The sequence below is a fragment of the Notamacropus eugenii genome, chromosome 2, assembly GCF_028372415.1.
Source record: "Notamacropus eugenii isolate mMacEug1 chromosome 2, mMacEug1.pri_v2, whole genome shotgun sequence".
NCBI classification, from domain to species: Eukaryota; Metazoa; Chordata; class Mammalia; order Diprotodontia; family Macropodidae; genus Notamacropus; species Notamacropus eugenii.
Window position 1 is genome coordinate 110908981 of NC_092873.1, and position 18285 is coordinate 110927265.

The window sequence follows — 18285 nt, forward strand, 5'->3', positions numbered from 1 at the left end:
GAGACTAGATCTTCCTGCCTTACCCAGGAAGTGAAGTGCCAACTCACAGGCCTGAGTCCACTGCTATTTGGCATGGAAGCTTTGATCTGCTTCATATTTGATCCTGGGAAGCTAGGTGGCACAGCGTATAGAGGGCCAGGCCTAGAGTCAGGAAGGCTCACCTTCCTGAATTCAAATCTGGCCTCAGACACTTACTAGCTATGTGATCCTGACAAAGTCACTTACCCCTGTTTGCCTCAGTTTCCTCATATGTAAAATGAGCTGGAGAAGGAAATGGTGAACCATTCCAGTTTCTTTGCCAAGAAAACCCAAATGGGGTCACAAAGAGTTGGGCAAGAGTGAAGCAACTGAACAATAGTATTTGACCTGGACCAGTTACTTCCTTCTTCAGTACTGAAGTCTGGCAGCCCCTCAATCTTGGATGAAGACACCTGAGTAGCTTAGCCCCACTGCAGCTCAGGATTCTTGAATTCAAGAAATCCACCTGCGCCAGCCTCCCTTTAACGAGGTATGCTTCACAAAAAACTTTTCTAAAACCACAGGGCATTAGAGCCCTTAAGTTTTTATACCTTCTGTTGTCCCCAGTTAAATTTAAAAATCATTAGAAAATTTCAAGCCTCACTGAAGGGAAGATATAAATTACACAACTATCACGATTAGTCATCAAATGCCACATTCATTCAACCCTCTACAATCTATAAATGCCCTCCAAGAAGGGGGTTGACCTTACGCATCCCTCACATATACAAAAAATGTACTTGTGCTGCGTAATATTGCTTGTAACTCTTCAACATACCAGCAGTACCAACAGCCCACGGCTGCAAATGTTCCTGTTTTCAAAGGGGAGATCACCATCTCTAGCCCCTGGAAAGGTCCTGGTAACCCCTGCTGGAGGTTACTGCTCCTTCTATAGATTGAAATACTTGATACTTGTTACATTATGCTAGGCATTTTCAGAAGTGGGATATCCAGGCATGTTTCAAGCCAAAATTTTAACAAGGACCAAGTTTGCACTAGTGTCTTTTACTCACTAGTGTCTCAGGATCACACGTCATAGACTTGGAAGGAAAATAAGAGATCATTCATTCCAAGCCTACTTTTTTTAAGAGATGAAACCAAGTCTCATTTGCCAAGGGCTATACAGTGAATAGGTGTCTGACTGAAGTGGTATCAAACCTACATCTCCATGACTCCCAAGTTCAGCTCTCTATGTACAGGGATTCTTACCCTGCAGCCCACTGACCCCCAAAGACTCTGGAGATAGATTTCAAAGGGTTTGTGAATTCAGATAAGAAAAAAAATACATCTTCATTTCAATAAAATCAGTTTCCTTTGTAATCCTATAAAATTTGCTTTATTCATTTAAAGACATTATTATTACGCTGAGATGGCGTCCAAAGGCCAGAGGGGTCTGTAACACAATCAAAGGCTAATAACTCCTGCATTACGCCATGTCTCCTATGGCACAGTTTACTATTCTATGTGACTGTTCTTCCTTTCTCAGATCTTCCTGTAGAAGTAGTATGTCTTATAGTGAGCAAACAGGTAGGGCTAGCAAGCAGGGACTCTTACTCCTCTCTTTCTTCCTCAACCTTCTTAGTCCCCTAGTATCTTTTTGTGGACTAGACTACTTTTCCCTTGAGGCAAAGGGAACCACTCTACTGATGGCTCAGACAAGGAAGCTGTCATCATGGCAGATGTCTCCTCAATGCCAGTCAGCTGCTCAGCCACTGTTCTTTACTCATTTGCCCAGGGATGTCCCAAAGAATGTATTCTTTCTACCCTTGAAAGTTATTTAAAAATCAATACTTTTTAGCTCTAGAAATCATACTTTGACAAATATCACAAATGTACATCAATTTATTTCCCTTCCCTGACTGCTTCCAATCGCCCAACTCAATTTATATTCAAGCAATAGCACATAGACAATCTGCAGTTTGTTGATAAACAGCTTTATCCCATTTACCAGGTCAAGAAAATAAATTGAACTAACTCAAAAAGGGTAACCAAACTTTTAAAGACAATCAGATTATGCCTTTCATAGTCTAGGGAAGCAAAAGATGTTGAAATCAGGTGCTTCAGGCTCTAAGGAGAGTGTAAGAAATGGAAAGGGGAAGAAATGAAAAGGAGAATTTTGGGAGATCAGGATCCAACTCCAGCATCCTGATCTCCTTGGCCATATCCGGAAAAGGCATTTCACACAATGGACTTGGAAATACTTGAAGGCAAAAATCACACTGCCCCCACTGCCATCTTCTTTTCTCTTGGCTAGATCAAATACTTGGGAACAATAGAAGATAACTGTTAGGCCTAGCCACTATGGAGTATACAAATAGTCAGGAGGTAAGTCTTAGTGCTTATATCAACAGCCAAATCTAGGTAAGAGTTAATAAATAGAATAATGGAATGACAGAAATGCTTCAGTGAAAGACTCCTCATTTTCTCAGCCAATTGGTCTCAAACTTAAACATTGTTGGTCCTCATAACCATGGATGGATGATTAGTTGGACAACAAACGGTCAGAGAGAACAGAGAAACAAAATAAATTAGCCATAAAGAAGTCCCTTAATATGCGCCTCGCTTTTCTCCTCTGTCAAATGGATAACCCAATACCTGCACCACTTACTTCACAGGAAGGCTATGAGTGTCAAAGGCAGAGGTGAAGAGAAGGGGAGGGGTTGGCTCTGGGCCCTGTTGCAGAAACTGCTAAGGTCAGGTAGTGGACAGCAGTGAAAGCATGCTGTCAGCAAAAGCCACGTGGAAGTTGGAGGTACAAAGAGAACATAACATCAGGCCTGCGAAAGTGTGGCTGTGCAGAAGACAGAAGATCATTTGGCCACTGCTTTTTGCCAGAGGCGTAGCTGTTGGGTGCAAATGGGAAACTTAGGAAACAAAGAGATCTGGTCACTGAATCCAATCCTTTCCTTGTACAAGTGAATAAACTGAGGCTCAGAGAAAGTGACTTGTGTCTCAAAGGGAGTGTCAGATGGCATTAAAAAATGAAAGAGGTAGAGGATAATAGCAGAAATAAGGTGAAGAAAGGATGAGACAAAGGAAAGAAATTAGATACTATCAACATGTGGTTGTTTGTCCTTCTCTGCCAAAGAAGCCCATGCCATCAGAGAAATGATGACATGACTTGCACTTGACTTTATTTTGAGTGAGGGAGGGCTGTGCAGGTCACCAGCCTCACTTCTCCTCCAGAGCCACCTGAATACAGTGACCTGATATTCCTCAGGATGACTGGAGGTGACCCAGGATGCAGTGGGAGACCTTGGGCCCTTTTAGGTCAAGGTCTTTGCAGATGTTCAGTTAGAGTGAGGTAATGCCCATTCATTAAATAGGCCTGGTGAAGAGGTAGCCAGGGCATGGCTTCTTTAATGAGGTCAAGAAAAAGAAAGACATCAGGCTGGATGGGAAGCATGTGTACAGTTTTAGAGGCAGTTTGGCTTAATGGATCTAGCTAGCTGGCCTCTGGGTCAAGATTATCTGAGTTCAAGCCTTACTTTTGACACACACAGGCTCTGTGACCCTGAGTAAGTCATTTCCCTTCTTAATGCATTCAAGCCAAGTCTCAAGTCCATAAACTGTCTATCCCAATTGGCAGAGGCTCTCCTCACACTGAGGATCTCCCCATATTCATGAAATCACAGAAGTGGAGAAAATTTTTTTAAAAGTGGGGCAGGGTAGGAAGGGTCCTACAGAAAGATATAACAGAAGGAAGAGTGGTTCTATGGGAGGAAAAGTAGTGGAAAGAAACCTTCCTAGGAAAGACTGATAAGAAGACACTGGAGTCAGGAAGTTCAGTCACTCCTTTTTAAGTCATGTCTGACTCTTCATGACCTCATCTGGGGTTTTCTTGGCAAAGATACTGGAATGGTTCACCATTTCCTTCTCCAGCTCATTTGACAGATGAGGAAACTGAGACAAACTAGGTTAAGTGAGTTCTCCGGGGTCACACAGCTAGTAAGGCAGGCCAGATGTGAATTCAAGAAGATGAGTCTTTCTGACTCCAGACCCAGAGCTCTATCTGTTCTGCCACCTTGCTGCCCCAAAGTCATGAAGACCTGAACTTAAATACTGCTGTTTCTGATAGGCACTGGACACAACCTCTAAGCCACAGTTTTGTCATCTGTAAAATGGGAATAATAACAGCTACCCCAAGGATCATGGGGAGAATAAAATGAATGGAAAATGATTAACAAACTTTAGTCATACAAATTCAAGTTACAGTTATTATTATTGTTGCCTAAGGTCAGAAGTCCTGCTTGTTGGAAACCAGGAGTCAATATCTCAGGATTCCCCATCTCAGGCTTCATCTACTACACCACCCCATTTCCCCTCGAACTTACATGAAATTTATATGTAGAGTTTGTAGAGATTTTCTATTTGGAGGTAAGGAAGAATTTCAAAAATCTATAATCTATAAATCCATGCTCATTATTTTAAATCTATAAGTATGAAATCAGATAAATGTATAAACTACCAAAAAGCTACAAGTACTTAACCAGTGAAAGGTAGTATAATTACAACATGATATAAACGTCTCAGGATCTGTTGTGGTTGTTGCTCCACTTTGGTTGAAATAACAAGATGCTTCACAGCTTCAGTGTGGTGCCAGGCTCAGAAAACCTGCTCCACATAACTTGGTAAAGACATTACAAAGCATTCACTGACTTTGGAGCACATCAACTTGAAGATGACACAATTGCTCAAAATAATTAGTTTTGAAGCAGCATAATCATAATTTTTATCAGTTTGTAAGCTTGTACCAGTTTCATCAAAATTATAACAGTCACAAGAGCATTCAAGGGGTTTAAAAATATGGTAAATTACAGTAATAATTCTTAATCCTCTGCTAAAGTTCTACTCTATTGCCTTATTGAAAGTGACCCTAGAGCTGGGTGTCTTGACCTTTTTTGTGTCATGGACCCTCTTGGCAGTCTGGTGGAGCCTATGGACCTCTGCTCAAAATAATGTTTCTTGCCTTCACACATAATGAAAGGAAGTTCTCCATTTCAGTTAAGTGATTAGTGAAAATAAAAGTGCATTTTTCCCCATCCAAATTCAGAGACCTCTTCAAATGTGTTCATGGCCCACCGGGCACTCCAGATTAAGACTCTCTAGTCTAGATTTCTCTGAGGTTGTGCCAATACAGTAAAAGCTCTCACAGTCCTTTGCAATGAACAGAAGCTTTGATTATGGGCCCAGCTACCAACTGTCATCCAAAGAATAATTCAGCTAAGTTTGGAAATGTTAATTATCTAAAAGATGGGAACATTCCTTCAGAAAAGGAACTCCAGCTCAGGCACAACCTACTTGAGGAGGCCCTTTCTAGCTGATAACAATTAGTTTCTTGAGTATTTGATAAGTGGTGCGGTGAGATGAGCTGAATCTCACTCAAATAGTTATAATTTTTCTTAAGAGTAGGAGAGGTATTTAATAAGGATTAGCCAGCTTATAACCTGCCTCAAAACGTCTAGATTAAGATAAACATTAACATCTATCCAAATTTATATATAAATATGCAGACACACACACACACTTATACATCTTCCTCTCACACACGTGTGTATATATATGCATGTATGTATTAAAAGTATAATTTTTAACAATAAAACTGGCCAGACATGGTAACATAGCCCTGTAATCCCTCTTGATCTCAGGAGTTCTGAGCTGCACTGGACTAATGCTAATCAGACACTCCCACTAAGCTCAGTATCAATATGGTGACCTGGTGAGTGGTGAACAACCAAGCTGCCTAAGGAGGGACAAACAGTGAGAAACTGAGCAGATCAAAGTTTCTTTGCCAATCTGCAGTGGGATCTGGCCCATGAATAGCCAGTGTGAAAGACAGGGAGACCTAATCTGAAAAGAAATATACATAAGCCAACAAATCAACAAAAAATATAAATGTATGAATGAATAAATGAATGAACGAATGAACGAATGAATGGTTGCCTTTACTCAGGTTACTACAGATGACTCCTCAACTCTCCCCAGGGTTGGGCTGAAAAATTTCTTCTTAAATATTTGCAGTTTTATTGCATAGCATATGCTCCATTTAGGGTAGGCTACTCCATTTTTATAGCTTTAATATGGGCATGTCCCATATTTAATCCCAAATAACGTAACTAACAAGATACTCTAAGATTTGATACCTTTACTGGGGACAGCTAGGTGGAGTAAGCAGATAGAATGTTTGACCCAGACTCAGGAAGACTCATTTTCTTGAGTTCAAATCTGGCCTCAGACACTTACTAGCTGTGTGACCCTTCGCAAGACATTTAACCTTGTTTGCCTCAGTTTTATCAACTGTAAAATGAGCTGCAGAATGAAAGAAAACCCCAAATGGGGTCACAAAGAGTAGTAGGTGACTGAAAAATTACTGAACAACAAAACCTTTTTTAGGTGAGGAAGTCTCTGTGATTGAGTTATAGAATCAAGTGTATAAAGCTGGTGTGAAAAATTCCTAGATACCTAGGGTAAATCAATCCAAAGTATAAACAAGATGTGAACAGCCTAGTTAATCAAGTTGGGAAGGAATTAAGTGCTTCCATTATTGGATTAAATCTGATGATAAAATGTATTGAGATTGGTTGAAAGAAAGAAGAGAGATGCTCATTAGAAGCATTCTGGCAACAGCTTTGATAATAAAGTTTTGGGAGCACTCTGAGAAGGGAGACTCCTTTTACTTGTACTGGAGGAAACAAGAGGGAGGAGAATGAGCCCAAAGACAGTATAACGCTCCCCTAAACCATCTCCCTCCCTCCAGGGACCATGTATGTGCTGGAGAAAAAGGAACAAATACCCAGTTAGCTAGGTGGCTCGATGGATAAAGAGCTGGACTTCGAGAAAGGAAGAGTTGAGTTCAAATTCTGCCTCAGACTAGGATCACTAGCTGAGTGATCCTAGGAAAGTTGTTTAGTCTCTCTGCATCTCAGTTTTCTCATCTATAATATGGGGATAATAAAAGCCCTTACTTTCCAAGGTTGTTTGGTGGATAAAATGATACTATTTCTGTAATTAAAAACTTCAAAGTGCTACATAAATACTAGTTACTATCATTACCTATTAAATAATACATCCAGTGTGAAGCTGAGAGAGAACAAACTAGACAGAGAGAAGGTTCAGATTCAGGATTCTAAAAGGACTCTGGGGATTGAATTCTCACCAGGAACTACACACACCTCAAGGGAATCTCATGATACTCCACCAAAGGAGGAAAAGACTTCCATCCAACCAGTATCAGATATCAGATATTGATCTGGGTATCTGCACTGGCTCTTCTAAGCTCGGGCCCATGTTCCCCTGGACACTGAATGTAACTGTGGGAAAGTATGTCCCAGATTTTTTGGAAATTTTTTAAACTAACTGTTCTAAGTATATTACTGTAATAAAAATCAGTTTCTAAAAAAACCTAGTTAATTCTGGTTGAGTAATTGATATTAACTGATAACGAGGAATACAGAAGTTGAGTGATAGCACAAGAAAATGCACTAGCCACTCAGGCTGACCCCTCAGAACTCTGAGGGGAGAAGTATTTGGCCTGCCAGTGTGGGTCAGAGCTGGAAAGTGGGCCCAGAGGGTAGCTATACAAGTCAGGCCGTTTTTAATAGAAATCTACCCTAGTGCTTATAAAAACATATCACCTCAATCCAATGTTACCTAACATTGCTGATCCCTTTCCCAAGATCTGACTGGAACTGAGTGATGAGGCATTATTATCTTTCTTTCCTTTCTCTCCCCTGAGAACCAACCAACATACAGAAGGTGATGAGGTCTCAGCTGACAGTACCAATACTGCCAGTATTGACAGGGGCAGCTAAGAATGCAGCCTCATTAAAGCTGGTCATCAGGGGATAGAAGGTTTGTTCACTTGTTTGTTCTGGTAACTCACAAAACTATCCACTTAGGCATAAAGAGATAGCAATCTGCTATGACATGTATTTTTATGCATATCCTACCCATAAAAATATAATAATGCAGTACAATTCTCAGTAATAACGTTCTGCTACTTGCACAGAGCCTTGTTTCCTCCTCAGTATTTTTCAATGATGAATTGTTTAAAAATTATACAAAAAATAAGCATTAGCATTTATGTAAACTCAACCGGATATTTATTAGTGATATATATATATGTGTGTGTGTGTGTGTGTGTGTGTATGTATATGTGTGTGTCTATGTACATAGACACAGACACACATATATATATACATACATATATATGTTCATATTTCAATTACTCTTAATAACAGAGCTTAGAAAAGGAATGCCCATTAATTGACTAAACAATGGCTAAACAAGCTGTGGTATATGATTGTAATGAAATATTACTGTGCCATAAGAAATGACAAGCAGTTTGATTTCAGAAAAACCTGGAAAGACTAACGTGAACTGATGCACAGTGACGTGAACAGAACCAGAATGTTGTACACAGTAAAAGCAATACTGCATGATGAAGAACTGTGAATGACTCAGCTTTTCTCAGTAATACAAGAAAGTAATACAAGTAAGTAATCCAAGAAAATCCCAAAGGACTAATAATGAAGCATACTAACCATCTCCAGAGAAAAAACTGATATTGTTTGAATATAGATTGAAGCACACTATTTTTTACTTTTTTTTGGTCTTGTTAGAGGCTTCTCATACAAAATGACTCATGGAAATGCTTTACATAATTACACATGTATAACCTACATCTGACTGCTTACTTTCTCAGGAGGGAAGAGGCAGGGAAAGGAAAGAGGGATAGATTTTGGGATTCAGAATGGAAAATGAAAATGTTAAAAAGAGAGTAGGTATCGTGTCTAAGAATGACAATGATAAATGGTAATTACTGTAATTCTCATCAGTATGGTACTTTACAATTTTTCAAATACCTTTGTCCCATTAACCTCAAGTTGTTAAATTTAGGCAAACCTAAACTAGATCGTATTAATATTGTTCTCCTCATTTTACAGGTGAGAAAACGAAAACCCCAAGAATTTAAGTGATTTCTCTAGAAACACATTGCTAGCAAGTGAAATTGGAACTCAGATCCAGATGTTCTAACTCTAAGTCCAATCCTTTTTCTAGTCTATCAAATGGCAAGTACACATTGGCACAAAACTGTACGGAGTTTTATCCTTTCCCTTCAGATTTATTAAGTAGAGAACTTTCACTAATTTCTACTTTCCATCTGCATCCTTTTTTTTTGTTACTACAAACTGCTTGCTTGAAATTCTACTTCTCTTAGGCTATGCTCAAAAAAAAGAGGGAAAAAGTTAAGACTTCACTACATTGAAACCATATGGATAAGCCTCTTATCCAAAAGAAATTCTTAATGGAAGTTTTATTCAGATATTGATTCAACCACTATCTATTAAACATCTCTTCTACAAATGTACCACAGTGGTGTAATGGGGGAGGAGTTTGGGGGAAGGGGCAGGACGAAAGGCCAGAATCTGGAGTTAAAAGACTCATCTACTTCTAGCTTTGTCATTTTCTAGGTGACTTTGGACATGCCATTTCATTGCTCAGAGCTTTTGTTCCCTTATTAGTAAAGAGCAGAAGGTGGAACTGGAAAGTACCAAATTTAAGTTTGAAGTGTGATGTATGGGAAAACTTCCTAACAATCAGATACGTCTAAAAATATAATGAGTTGTCTGGAGGAGAAATGGCGGTTCCCAGGCACTGGAGGTCTTCAGGCAGAGGCTGGTTAATCACTTGTTTGATACATTGCAGAAGGGATCCTTGTTCAGGTATGAGTTACATGGGGGCAAGTAGGGGGCATGGTGGTGTAATGTTAATGCATTTTTGCTTAATTTGAAGATCTTTCCCACCCATGTGACCTGCTTAAATCACATGGAAGCCTGGGTCACATGTGGTAGGAGGAGCTTGCTGAATGGGTAGAACAGGAATGGTGGAACAGAGCTGAGAGGAAGTTGGTGAGAGAAGTTAGGGTGGAGGAGAGAGGGCACAGGCAGGCACAGTTAATCTTGTGAGTGTTTGTGGGAAGGTGGGGGACGGGGGAAGGCTTGGAAATGTCTTTGTCACCTGCTGTGCTAATTCATGTTGACTTCTTGATTACTATGATGGATTTGGCTTTATGGTGTTGGGATTTGGCTTTCTGGTGTCTGAATAAATGTTTTTCAGAGTGTCTATTATACTTTGTGATTCAGAACTACGCCAGCACATTCATACTCACCATAGATGCTTGTGAATATTGCCTTGGCGATACAAGTGGACAAAGCACTCCAGCATCTTTGCCATGAAAATACCAAATGGGGTCACAGAGTGTCAGAAAAGACTGAACAACAACAAGCTGGATGATGTGGTGTCTTGCATATCTCTCAACTTATATTCTGTTGCTCTGTAAAACCATCCCTGTCTGACCTCATGGGTTCATTGTAAAATAATACAGGTAAATGGGACTGCAAACGTTAAAATATTCCATAAATACCAGTTAATGCATATTTTGTGGCAACACAAAACTAGAAATACATTGATGAAGGAATGGTTGAAAAATTGCTACCTATAGATGTAACAGAATATTGTTGTGAACTAAAAAATGACAAATATCAGGAATTCAGAAAAACCTGAAAGGATGTATATGAACTGATGCACAATGAGACGAGCAGAACCAGGACAACTTACTTAGTGACCATAATGATGAAAGAGAAAATAAAATTTCAAAGGCTATCAGATTAAATGCAATCATCAATCTTAGTCCCAGAGGAAAGATCATGAAACACCATTCCCTCCTCTCTGCAGGTATAGGCAATTTCAGGTCTGGAATTCTGCATATGCTTCCAAAGGCAGTCACTACAATGGATGGTTTTGCTTAACTATGCCAGGCACTGGTGTTAATCACTGGGAATACATTAAGTAATTATATTCCCGTTCTGATATTTAAAAAAGAAACAGTTTGTAACTAAAAGTAAAACCATAAAAATACATAATAAGCGCTCAACAAATGCTTGGTGAACTGAATTGAAAAAAAGGTACATCTAAAACTTTTCTTAAGTAATGATAACATATTTGTGAAAATACTTAAATATTTAAACATATTTAAATTACATGAATCTGAACTGTTTACTTCACTTTGCCAGTAAAGAGCACATCATTTCTGCTGCCTCCTTAAATTAGGTTTTTTTGGTTTTGTTTTCAACTAATATATTTCTGGCGTTGTTCAGTCCTTTCAGTGATATTCAACTCTTTGTGACCCCATTTGGGGTTTTCTTAGCAAAGATTCTGAAGAAATTTGCCATTTTCTTCTCCAGCTCATTTTACAGAAGAGGAAACTGAGGCAAAGAGGGTGAAGTGACTTCCCCAGGGTCACACAGCTACCTCATGTCTAAGGTCAGATCTGAAATCAGGAAACAGAGTCTTCCTGACTCCAGGCCCAGGTGCTCTAGCTACTCTTCCACCTAGCTTACTTAAGGTATTCCTGATATCTGCATTCCAGGTAATGGAAAAGACTTTTAGTGATAACTTATAGAGGCTTCTAGTTACCAAGTATTTTCCATGTGTCATGCTTTGATCCTCACAGTGGTATTGTCAGGTGAGTATTATCTGAGGTTCAGATTGAAAAAAATAAAGCTTATCAACTTGACTAAGGCCACACTGCTAATGTATGACAGAATCAGGTCTGACATACCAACCTTTTAACTTTAGGTACCCTGTCCATTACAATACACTGCTTTTTCATGGACAGATTAAAGCAAAGTGGACCTACTTTACACACTCTATTTAAATCAAAATGTCACCATTATGATAATAAACATAATCACATAACATTAGAAGTTGCCCATCACTACAGGGAAATGGCCAAGAAGGAATTGCTACTAAATCATCTCTCCAGTCCTTTCCTTCTGATGAGGAGGTGGTTGTAATATGCTGAAAAAGGACCTTAAGGAGCCATGTCCCTAAAACATTCCATAGAGACAAATATCTCCAGAAAGAAAGTACATAATTCCTCAGTGTGGCACAATGAATAAAACTCTGTATTCTCAGTCAGGACTGGATATCGATGTCCACCCTCATTTTACTCACCAGTAAAACAGTTAATATTAATACTACCTTACTGCAGAGACTGTTGTGAGGATTGAATTAGATCATGTATGTAAAGTATTCTATGACCAATTATTTTTATTAATCAATTCTAGCATATCTGTCTATCTCCATTTTAAAAGTGAGAGCAATGTTTATTTCTCTTACATTAATACCAGTTATTGAATCAGGACTAAGGTTTTTTCCCTTTTCTACTTCCTCATTCAGAAATCAACTTCTGTAAGTTATGAAGCCTGCCTCTTAAAGGCAGGGTTGATGATAAGCTGAAATACTGGGCCAGAATCATCCAACTGGGGAAACTTAGATTTTATCAAAATGTAAAGAATTCTATACTCTAGGAGAAGTAGTGAATTTCAGCCCACTGTGTTTCAGTCAGACAGGCCTGGGTAGAAGTGTATTCTCCCTTGTCTAGACTACCCTAGATGGGGTAGTCTGGTATGGATAAGTTTCTTTGCCCAAGACTAAGCAATTAGAGCCATGTTCCCCCAGAACCACACTAGAATAAGTCTACCTCTCCTTATAATAGTCATTCTCTCATTAGCCAATCAGAGCTGATTTCCACCCTCAGGCACACCCACTCTTCCAAGAGCATATAAATGCTGAATGGGTTCCATGAGGAGTCTTTTGGTTTATGAGAGACAGACAGCCAAATGACTATCCTTTTATACTTACTAGCCATAATTAATAAAATGATTAATTACCCAGAAACTACATCTCTCAAACATTTTATACATCACAAAACATAGGATCATGAGAAATACTGCAAGTTCAAAATCTAAAATGTTTTCTTCTAGAATAATACTTAGTATAAAATCAAATAAAAAACTCACCAAAATCTTCACTGGCTCAATCACCTTTCTTGCAATTATACCAGGGGCAACTAGGCGAATAGTTTCTAAAACACACCATTTAATTAGTGGAAGTTTCTTCAGGTCATTTTCTGAAATTTCAATTTTATTTTTACCTGTGGGAAAAGTAAAAAGATCACAGTGGAATGAAAAAGATTCAGGAAAGCAAATTTCTATAAGCTTAACAATACCTAAGGGTAAGTCCTACTTCAAATAAATATATTTTAACCTGTTGTTGTTCAGTCACTTTCTGTCATGTCCAACTCTTCACGATTCAATTTGGAGTTTTCTTAGAAGAGATACTGCAGTGGTTTGCCATTTCCTCCTCCATATTTTAATACTGCCTATATGCCAAATTAAATAAAAATTCACCCCTTTTTTCCCCTCTCTTTTCTTTATTCATTTCCTCAAGTAGCTCACAATCAAAAAGTGCCTCAAGATTTATAAAGCAATTTACATATATTATTATCTCATTTGATCCTGACAACAACACAAGGAGGCTATTAATGTCCCTATTTTACAGATGAGGAAAGTAGGGCTTGGAGAATTTAAGGAAATTGCCAGCGTTACATAGGTCATAAGTGCTAAGGCAGAATTGGAATCCACACCTTCTTGATTTGAAGACCAGCCTTCTAATATGCCAGTCAGAAGAACAAAATGATTATTCTAAACAAGGCACAAGGTTGGTCCCATAATGGAAACAAAAAAAAAAATACTGTGAAATCATACTATGTGCTATATAGGTCATTTTTAGCATGACTCAGTCTCTCTGCTATCAGGTCGCTAGAATGCAGCCAGTTCGAAATGTGTTCAGTGGGGGAATTATTTCTTCTTCTTGTTCTAGCTTTGCACTCCATCCTAGTAAGGGTTAACAGGGCTGGCAAGAGCAGCATAAAAGGGTGAGAAGACTCCAGCTTCTGTCGTCACCACTCCACCCCGCCTGGTCCCTGAATGCTCTATCATTCCTTTCAGAAGGTCCAAAAATAGCACCAAGAAATCATTAAGCAACACATTCATTCCATCTGGAATGTCACCTTTGAATGAAGGTGCTCTGTTCCACGCTTTCTTGACTTGGGGCCCATGTATTATTTAATACTTATAATGTCAGCTACTTGAAAGAAGGATCAGGCTTAAGATTCCTAAAACCCTCTGGTTTCAGTCCAAATAAAGTGAAAATCTGGGGCAACGATGCAGGTAACAGGAAGAAAGGCTGGGGTTTTGACCTGAAGCGTTTGGGGAGCTGCTTCAGCTTGAAAGCTGACTGAAATCTTATTTTGGTCAACAAAGTTCAACAAGAGTTAAATAAAAGTATTTGTTAAATAGGAATTAACAGTTGTACTTTTACGCTCACTAGCCAACAATGCTGGGAGACGGGGATTACATACAGGGAGTGGGAGACAGGATGGGAATAGGGTCACTTCTCTTTTGGTTTAAAGAGAAGTCATGTGCCCACGTGCAGAGCTCTACAAGCTCTGTTTAAGTGGGTAGAGTGACAAGATCAAAGATTTGGAGAGAGAAGAGATTTGAGAGGATTTAGAGTCCAACCTTCTCACTTCACAAATGTGGAAACTGAGGCCCAGAGAGGTTAAGTAATTTGCTCAGGGCCACACAGCTAGTGTCTGAAGGAGGATTCAAACTCAAGTTTTTTGACCTCAAGTCTGGTACTCTATTGACTGTGACACTGAGCTGCATTTCCTCCCACTGCCAAGGGGGTAGGGAGGGTAGGAGAATATTTCCTGGAAGTCCCTGTCTGTGAGCAGGCACACAGTTCCTACAGGTCCAGAACAGGTTTGATCACTTAGTAAGCCTGAGCATGGGGGTTTGTGCTTCTATAAGAGTAACCCCAGAAGCACCTGTCTGTCTCCACTGAGGGATACATCGTAGTCTCAATAGCACAGGATACCCAGTCCATTGTCAAAATCCTGATAGCACTGGTTTCTGAAGTGGCAGACATAGATTCCTAATGTTTTGGCCTCCATCTCATTTGCTTTAAAACAGGGTTTTTAAAAAGATATTTTTATTTATTTTGCTAAATACTTCCCAATTACATGTAATTTTTTTCAATAATCATTTTTTAAAAAAAATTTTGCGTTCCAAATTCTCTTCCTCCTAACTCCTGGGGAAACACATGGTACCAAGACTTCCTGTTGCTCTACAAATGTCCTGAGCAATTCAAATATTTTCCAAGTGAATTCATGACAATGAATTTTTAAAATCCAGTAAGTCTTCTTTTGGGCAAGGGGATTGTATATAATCTATATTGCCCCAGCAATCTAAAAAATAAGTACTAATCTGAATCAAAATCAGATCAGCAAAAGTCAATTCAATAATACTTATTAAGCACCCACTGTGTGCCACTGTGCTCAGCCTTGGGGCAGCAAAGACAAAATGAATGAACAGTAGACAGCTACACTGGAAGGAATGTTGGACAAAGAGTTAGAAGATCTAAGCTAATCTGGGTCAGACAGTTCAGTGGATAGGTTGTTGGACTTGGAAGACCTGAGTTCACAGGTGGAAAGCAATCCTAAAAACAGCTCGGCAGCCCTCACGACAGAAGTCCTAGTCTTCCTTGAACTAACTCTCTACACCGCTCTTTTTGGGGTAATGCACCCTATGAATACATGGGCTGTACTTTGGAGACTACTAAAGAGTAAAATGTCTTAGTCTGACAGTTAAGGCTTTTTACAATCTGGCTCCAACTAATTTTTTCAGTGTTGCTTCCCATTCTTCTTCTTTCTGTACCCTCTGTTCCAAACATTCTGTACTTTTAGCTACTCCTAAGTCTCAGCCATTTCTCTCCTGTTTCCCTGCTTTTTTGCATGCCATCTTCCTTATTCAGAATAGTTTGCCCTCCTGCTACCCCTGCCCCTTTTGAGATCTTTCCTGTTCTTTTCAAGGTTCAGCTCAGGGGTTCAGAAAATTTGGTTTGTGTAAGAAGTGATCTCTCCCCTGCTGAATTTTTCAAGTCAAGGTATCATCTAATCCAAATACTTTCTCATATCATATTTTTTCAATAATTTTTGGGGGGTTAACCTCACTTAAGGCCAAAATGAAAACCAAAAATGACTTTTAAAAACTGCCAGTCTCTCAATATTATTTAATCTGAGAATGACAGTTTTTTTTAAAGAAAATTCACCTCTTAAAATCAGTCAGGAAAAAAGAAAAATAAATAAAATCAGAAAGGTATGATGTTTAAAAGAAAAAAAGAAAAATAAATAAAATCAGTCAGGTATGATGTCTGAGAGACAACTGAAAACTGGGTCCAAAAGAGAATAAGATTTAGTACTTGAATGAAATATAAACACAAGGGAAAAAAACACAAAAATCAATGTTATATGAATTATATTATAAAATGCCAAGGTGGTTTTTTTCTCTTGTGCCTGACTTGATATTTGCTGATTATTTTTTTTGTTTAAAAGTACAAAGAAAATGAAATTTCTATTTCATTCATCTATTCTTTTGGAATATACGGCATTTTAAGATTTACAAAGAACTTTATACATATTAACTCATCTGATCCATACAACAACGAGACAAGGTAGTTCCTATTGTATTAAGGCCTGTTATGGGGTCCCCTGGGCTTGTTTTTTTGCGTTGCCACATTTTTCAGAAGCACCAGACCCAGATCATGCAGAAGGCCCTGAATGTGTCAAGGATGAACATCCCCATCCCCACTCCTCCACCGACATTTGTTGTTTGCATTGCAAACTGGACTCCTGTCAAGGATCAAGACAGGCACCAGTCAGTATGTGCCAGGCTGGAAAATTTGCTTATGCATCTGGGACCCTGTAGATATATAGACTATTCTATCTTCATAGTGTAGCAATTCCCAAGGGAAAAGAATGTGGCTTTTGCCATTGCCTTGCTCTCCCGCTTTTAGAGGGATTTCGTCCTTTTGTCATCTTTACTATACCTTTCCCTGTCCTATCCCATGTCCCTTTCTGGCATGTCCTCCTTCCTTTGTCCCGTTGTTATAAAAATGCAAACTTGTGTATGTATTGGGAACTCTTTAGGTTTCACATGCATGTTCATTTCTCTTGTAATAAAACCTAATTTTCACAAATTTCATGACATTGTGACTGCCTGCTGACAACTGTAATCCTCATTTACAGAGGAAACTAAGGTAAAGAGAGGCTAAGTGACTTGCCCAGAGTCACACAGGTAGTAAGTGTCTTGAACTCAGGTCTTCCTAATGTGTGTTTCTCTTTCTAGGGGACGGCACTTATTACCAGTTGGCATTAATAATTAGTTTGGTTATATTTCTTCTATATTTGCCACATTTTTTATAGAAATACATAAGAAAAATCTATAGTTAATGCATTAACAGAATATTATTAACTTAAGGCTGATTACTTTTAAGTATAATAAAATTCTGAGTACTTATTGAATGCCAACTAAAAAGACAAAAATGAAACTCTCCTGCTTTTTACGGGCCCCCCATTCCACTGAGGGTGGGGAACAATATGCACACAGATAAAGAAAGAGAAAACATACATAAACTAAATATAAAATAGCTTGAGGGAGGACACTAAAAAACAGGTGGCAGCAGAAAAAGCTTCGTGGAGAATGTGAGAAATTTTCTCTGCTCAGAAGGAAGCACCTAAAAATCCGCAGGAATATTTCACATCATTCTAATGCAGCTCTAATATTATGACAAGGTCCCTCAGGTATGTCCCTCACTCACCAGGACCTAGATAATACTATCCTTTTTAACAAACGTTTAATGAGCGCCTACCATGTGTAAGCTACGGGGTTAGTTGCTCAGGGATGCAAGAACAGACTAATACCAGCTGTTCTCAAAAAGCTTACAATCTAATGGGAAGGGGGTATGGGGGTGGGGAAGGCAGGCACGCAAAGTCACAATGGACTATGCACTAGAGCAGTCTGAGAAACTTGAGGGAGATATCACTCCCAGTTGGAAAAGGACAGTTAGAGAAGATTTCAAGAAGATGGTACCTGAGTTAAGCCTCAAAGCAAGGGAAAACTACTACAACAGATGACAACCGGCAAGGACTTCACTGTGCGGAAGGGAGGCAGCAGAAACAAGGGGAAGGAAATGAGATGAAAGGATAAAAATGGGCAAAGGAAAGTACATACAACATTACTGTGAAATGACATTATCTGAGGAATCTTCTATAGAGCACATCTATATGCTAATCAGACTCACACAATAATTACTCAGTCTTCACTAAATATTGCCCCAGTTGGTGCCATTTGGGGCACAAAAATGGCATTTCTGTGCAGAAAAAAAGCTTAGATAAAAACTGTTTAAAAAAAAAATTTGATCTCTCTTTGGAGAATTTTCCAAGGACTCTTGTTGACTAGAATCATGCGAATAAAAAATAATCAATATTGTATACTGTAGAGCAATTAAAACAAGTAT

At 38.9% G+C, this 18285-nt stretch overlaps 1 protein-coding gene across 9 annotated transcripts in view; it reads right to left on the bottom strand.

Annotated features, from left to right (window-relative positions):
- Positions 1-18285, bottom strand: part of CYP39A1 (cytochrome P450 family 39 subfamily A member 1) — a 135307-nt gene that overhangs the window by 49170 nt on the left and 67852 nt on the right. For all 9 annotated transcript variants that reach the window (XM_072642353.1, XM_072642356.1, XM_072642351.1 and 6 more), the window contains one exon: positions 12885-13018. In XM_072642353.1, the coding sequence (XP_072498454.1) occupies positions 12885-13018 (134 nt within the window). The remainder of the gene's footprint in view (positions 1-12884; positions 13019-18285) is intronic.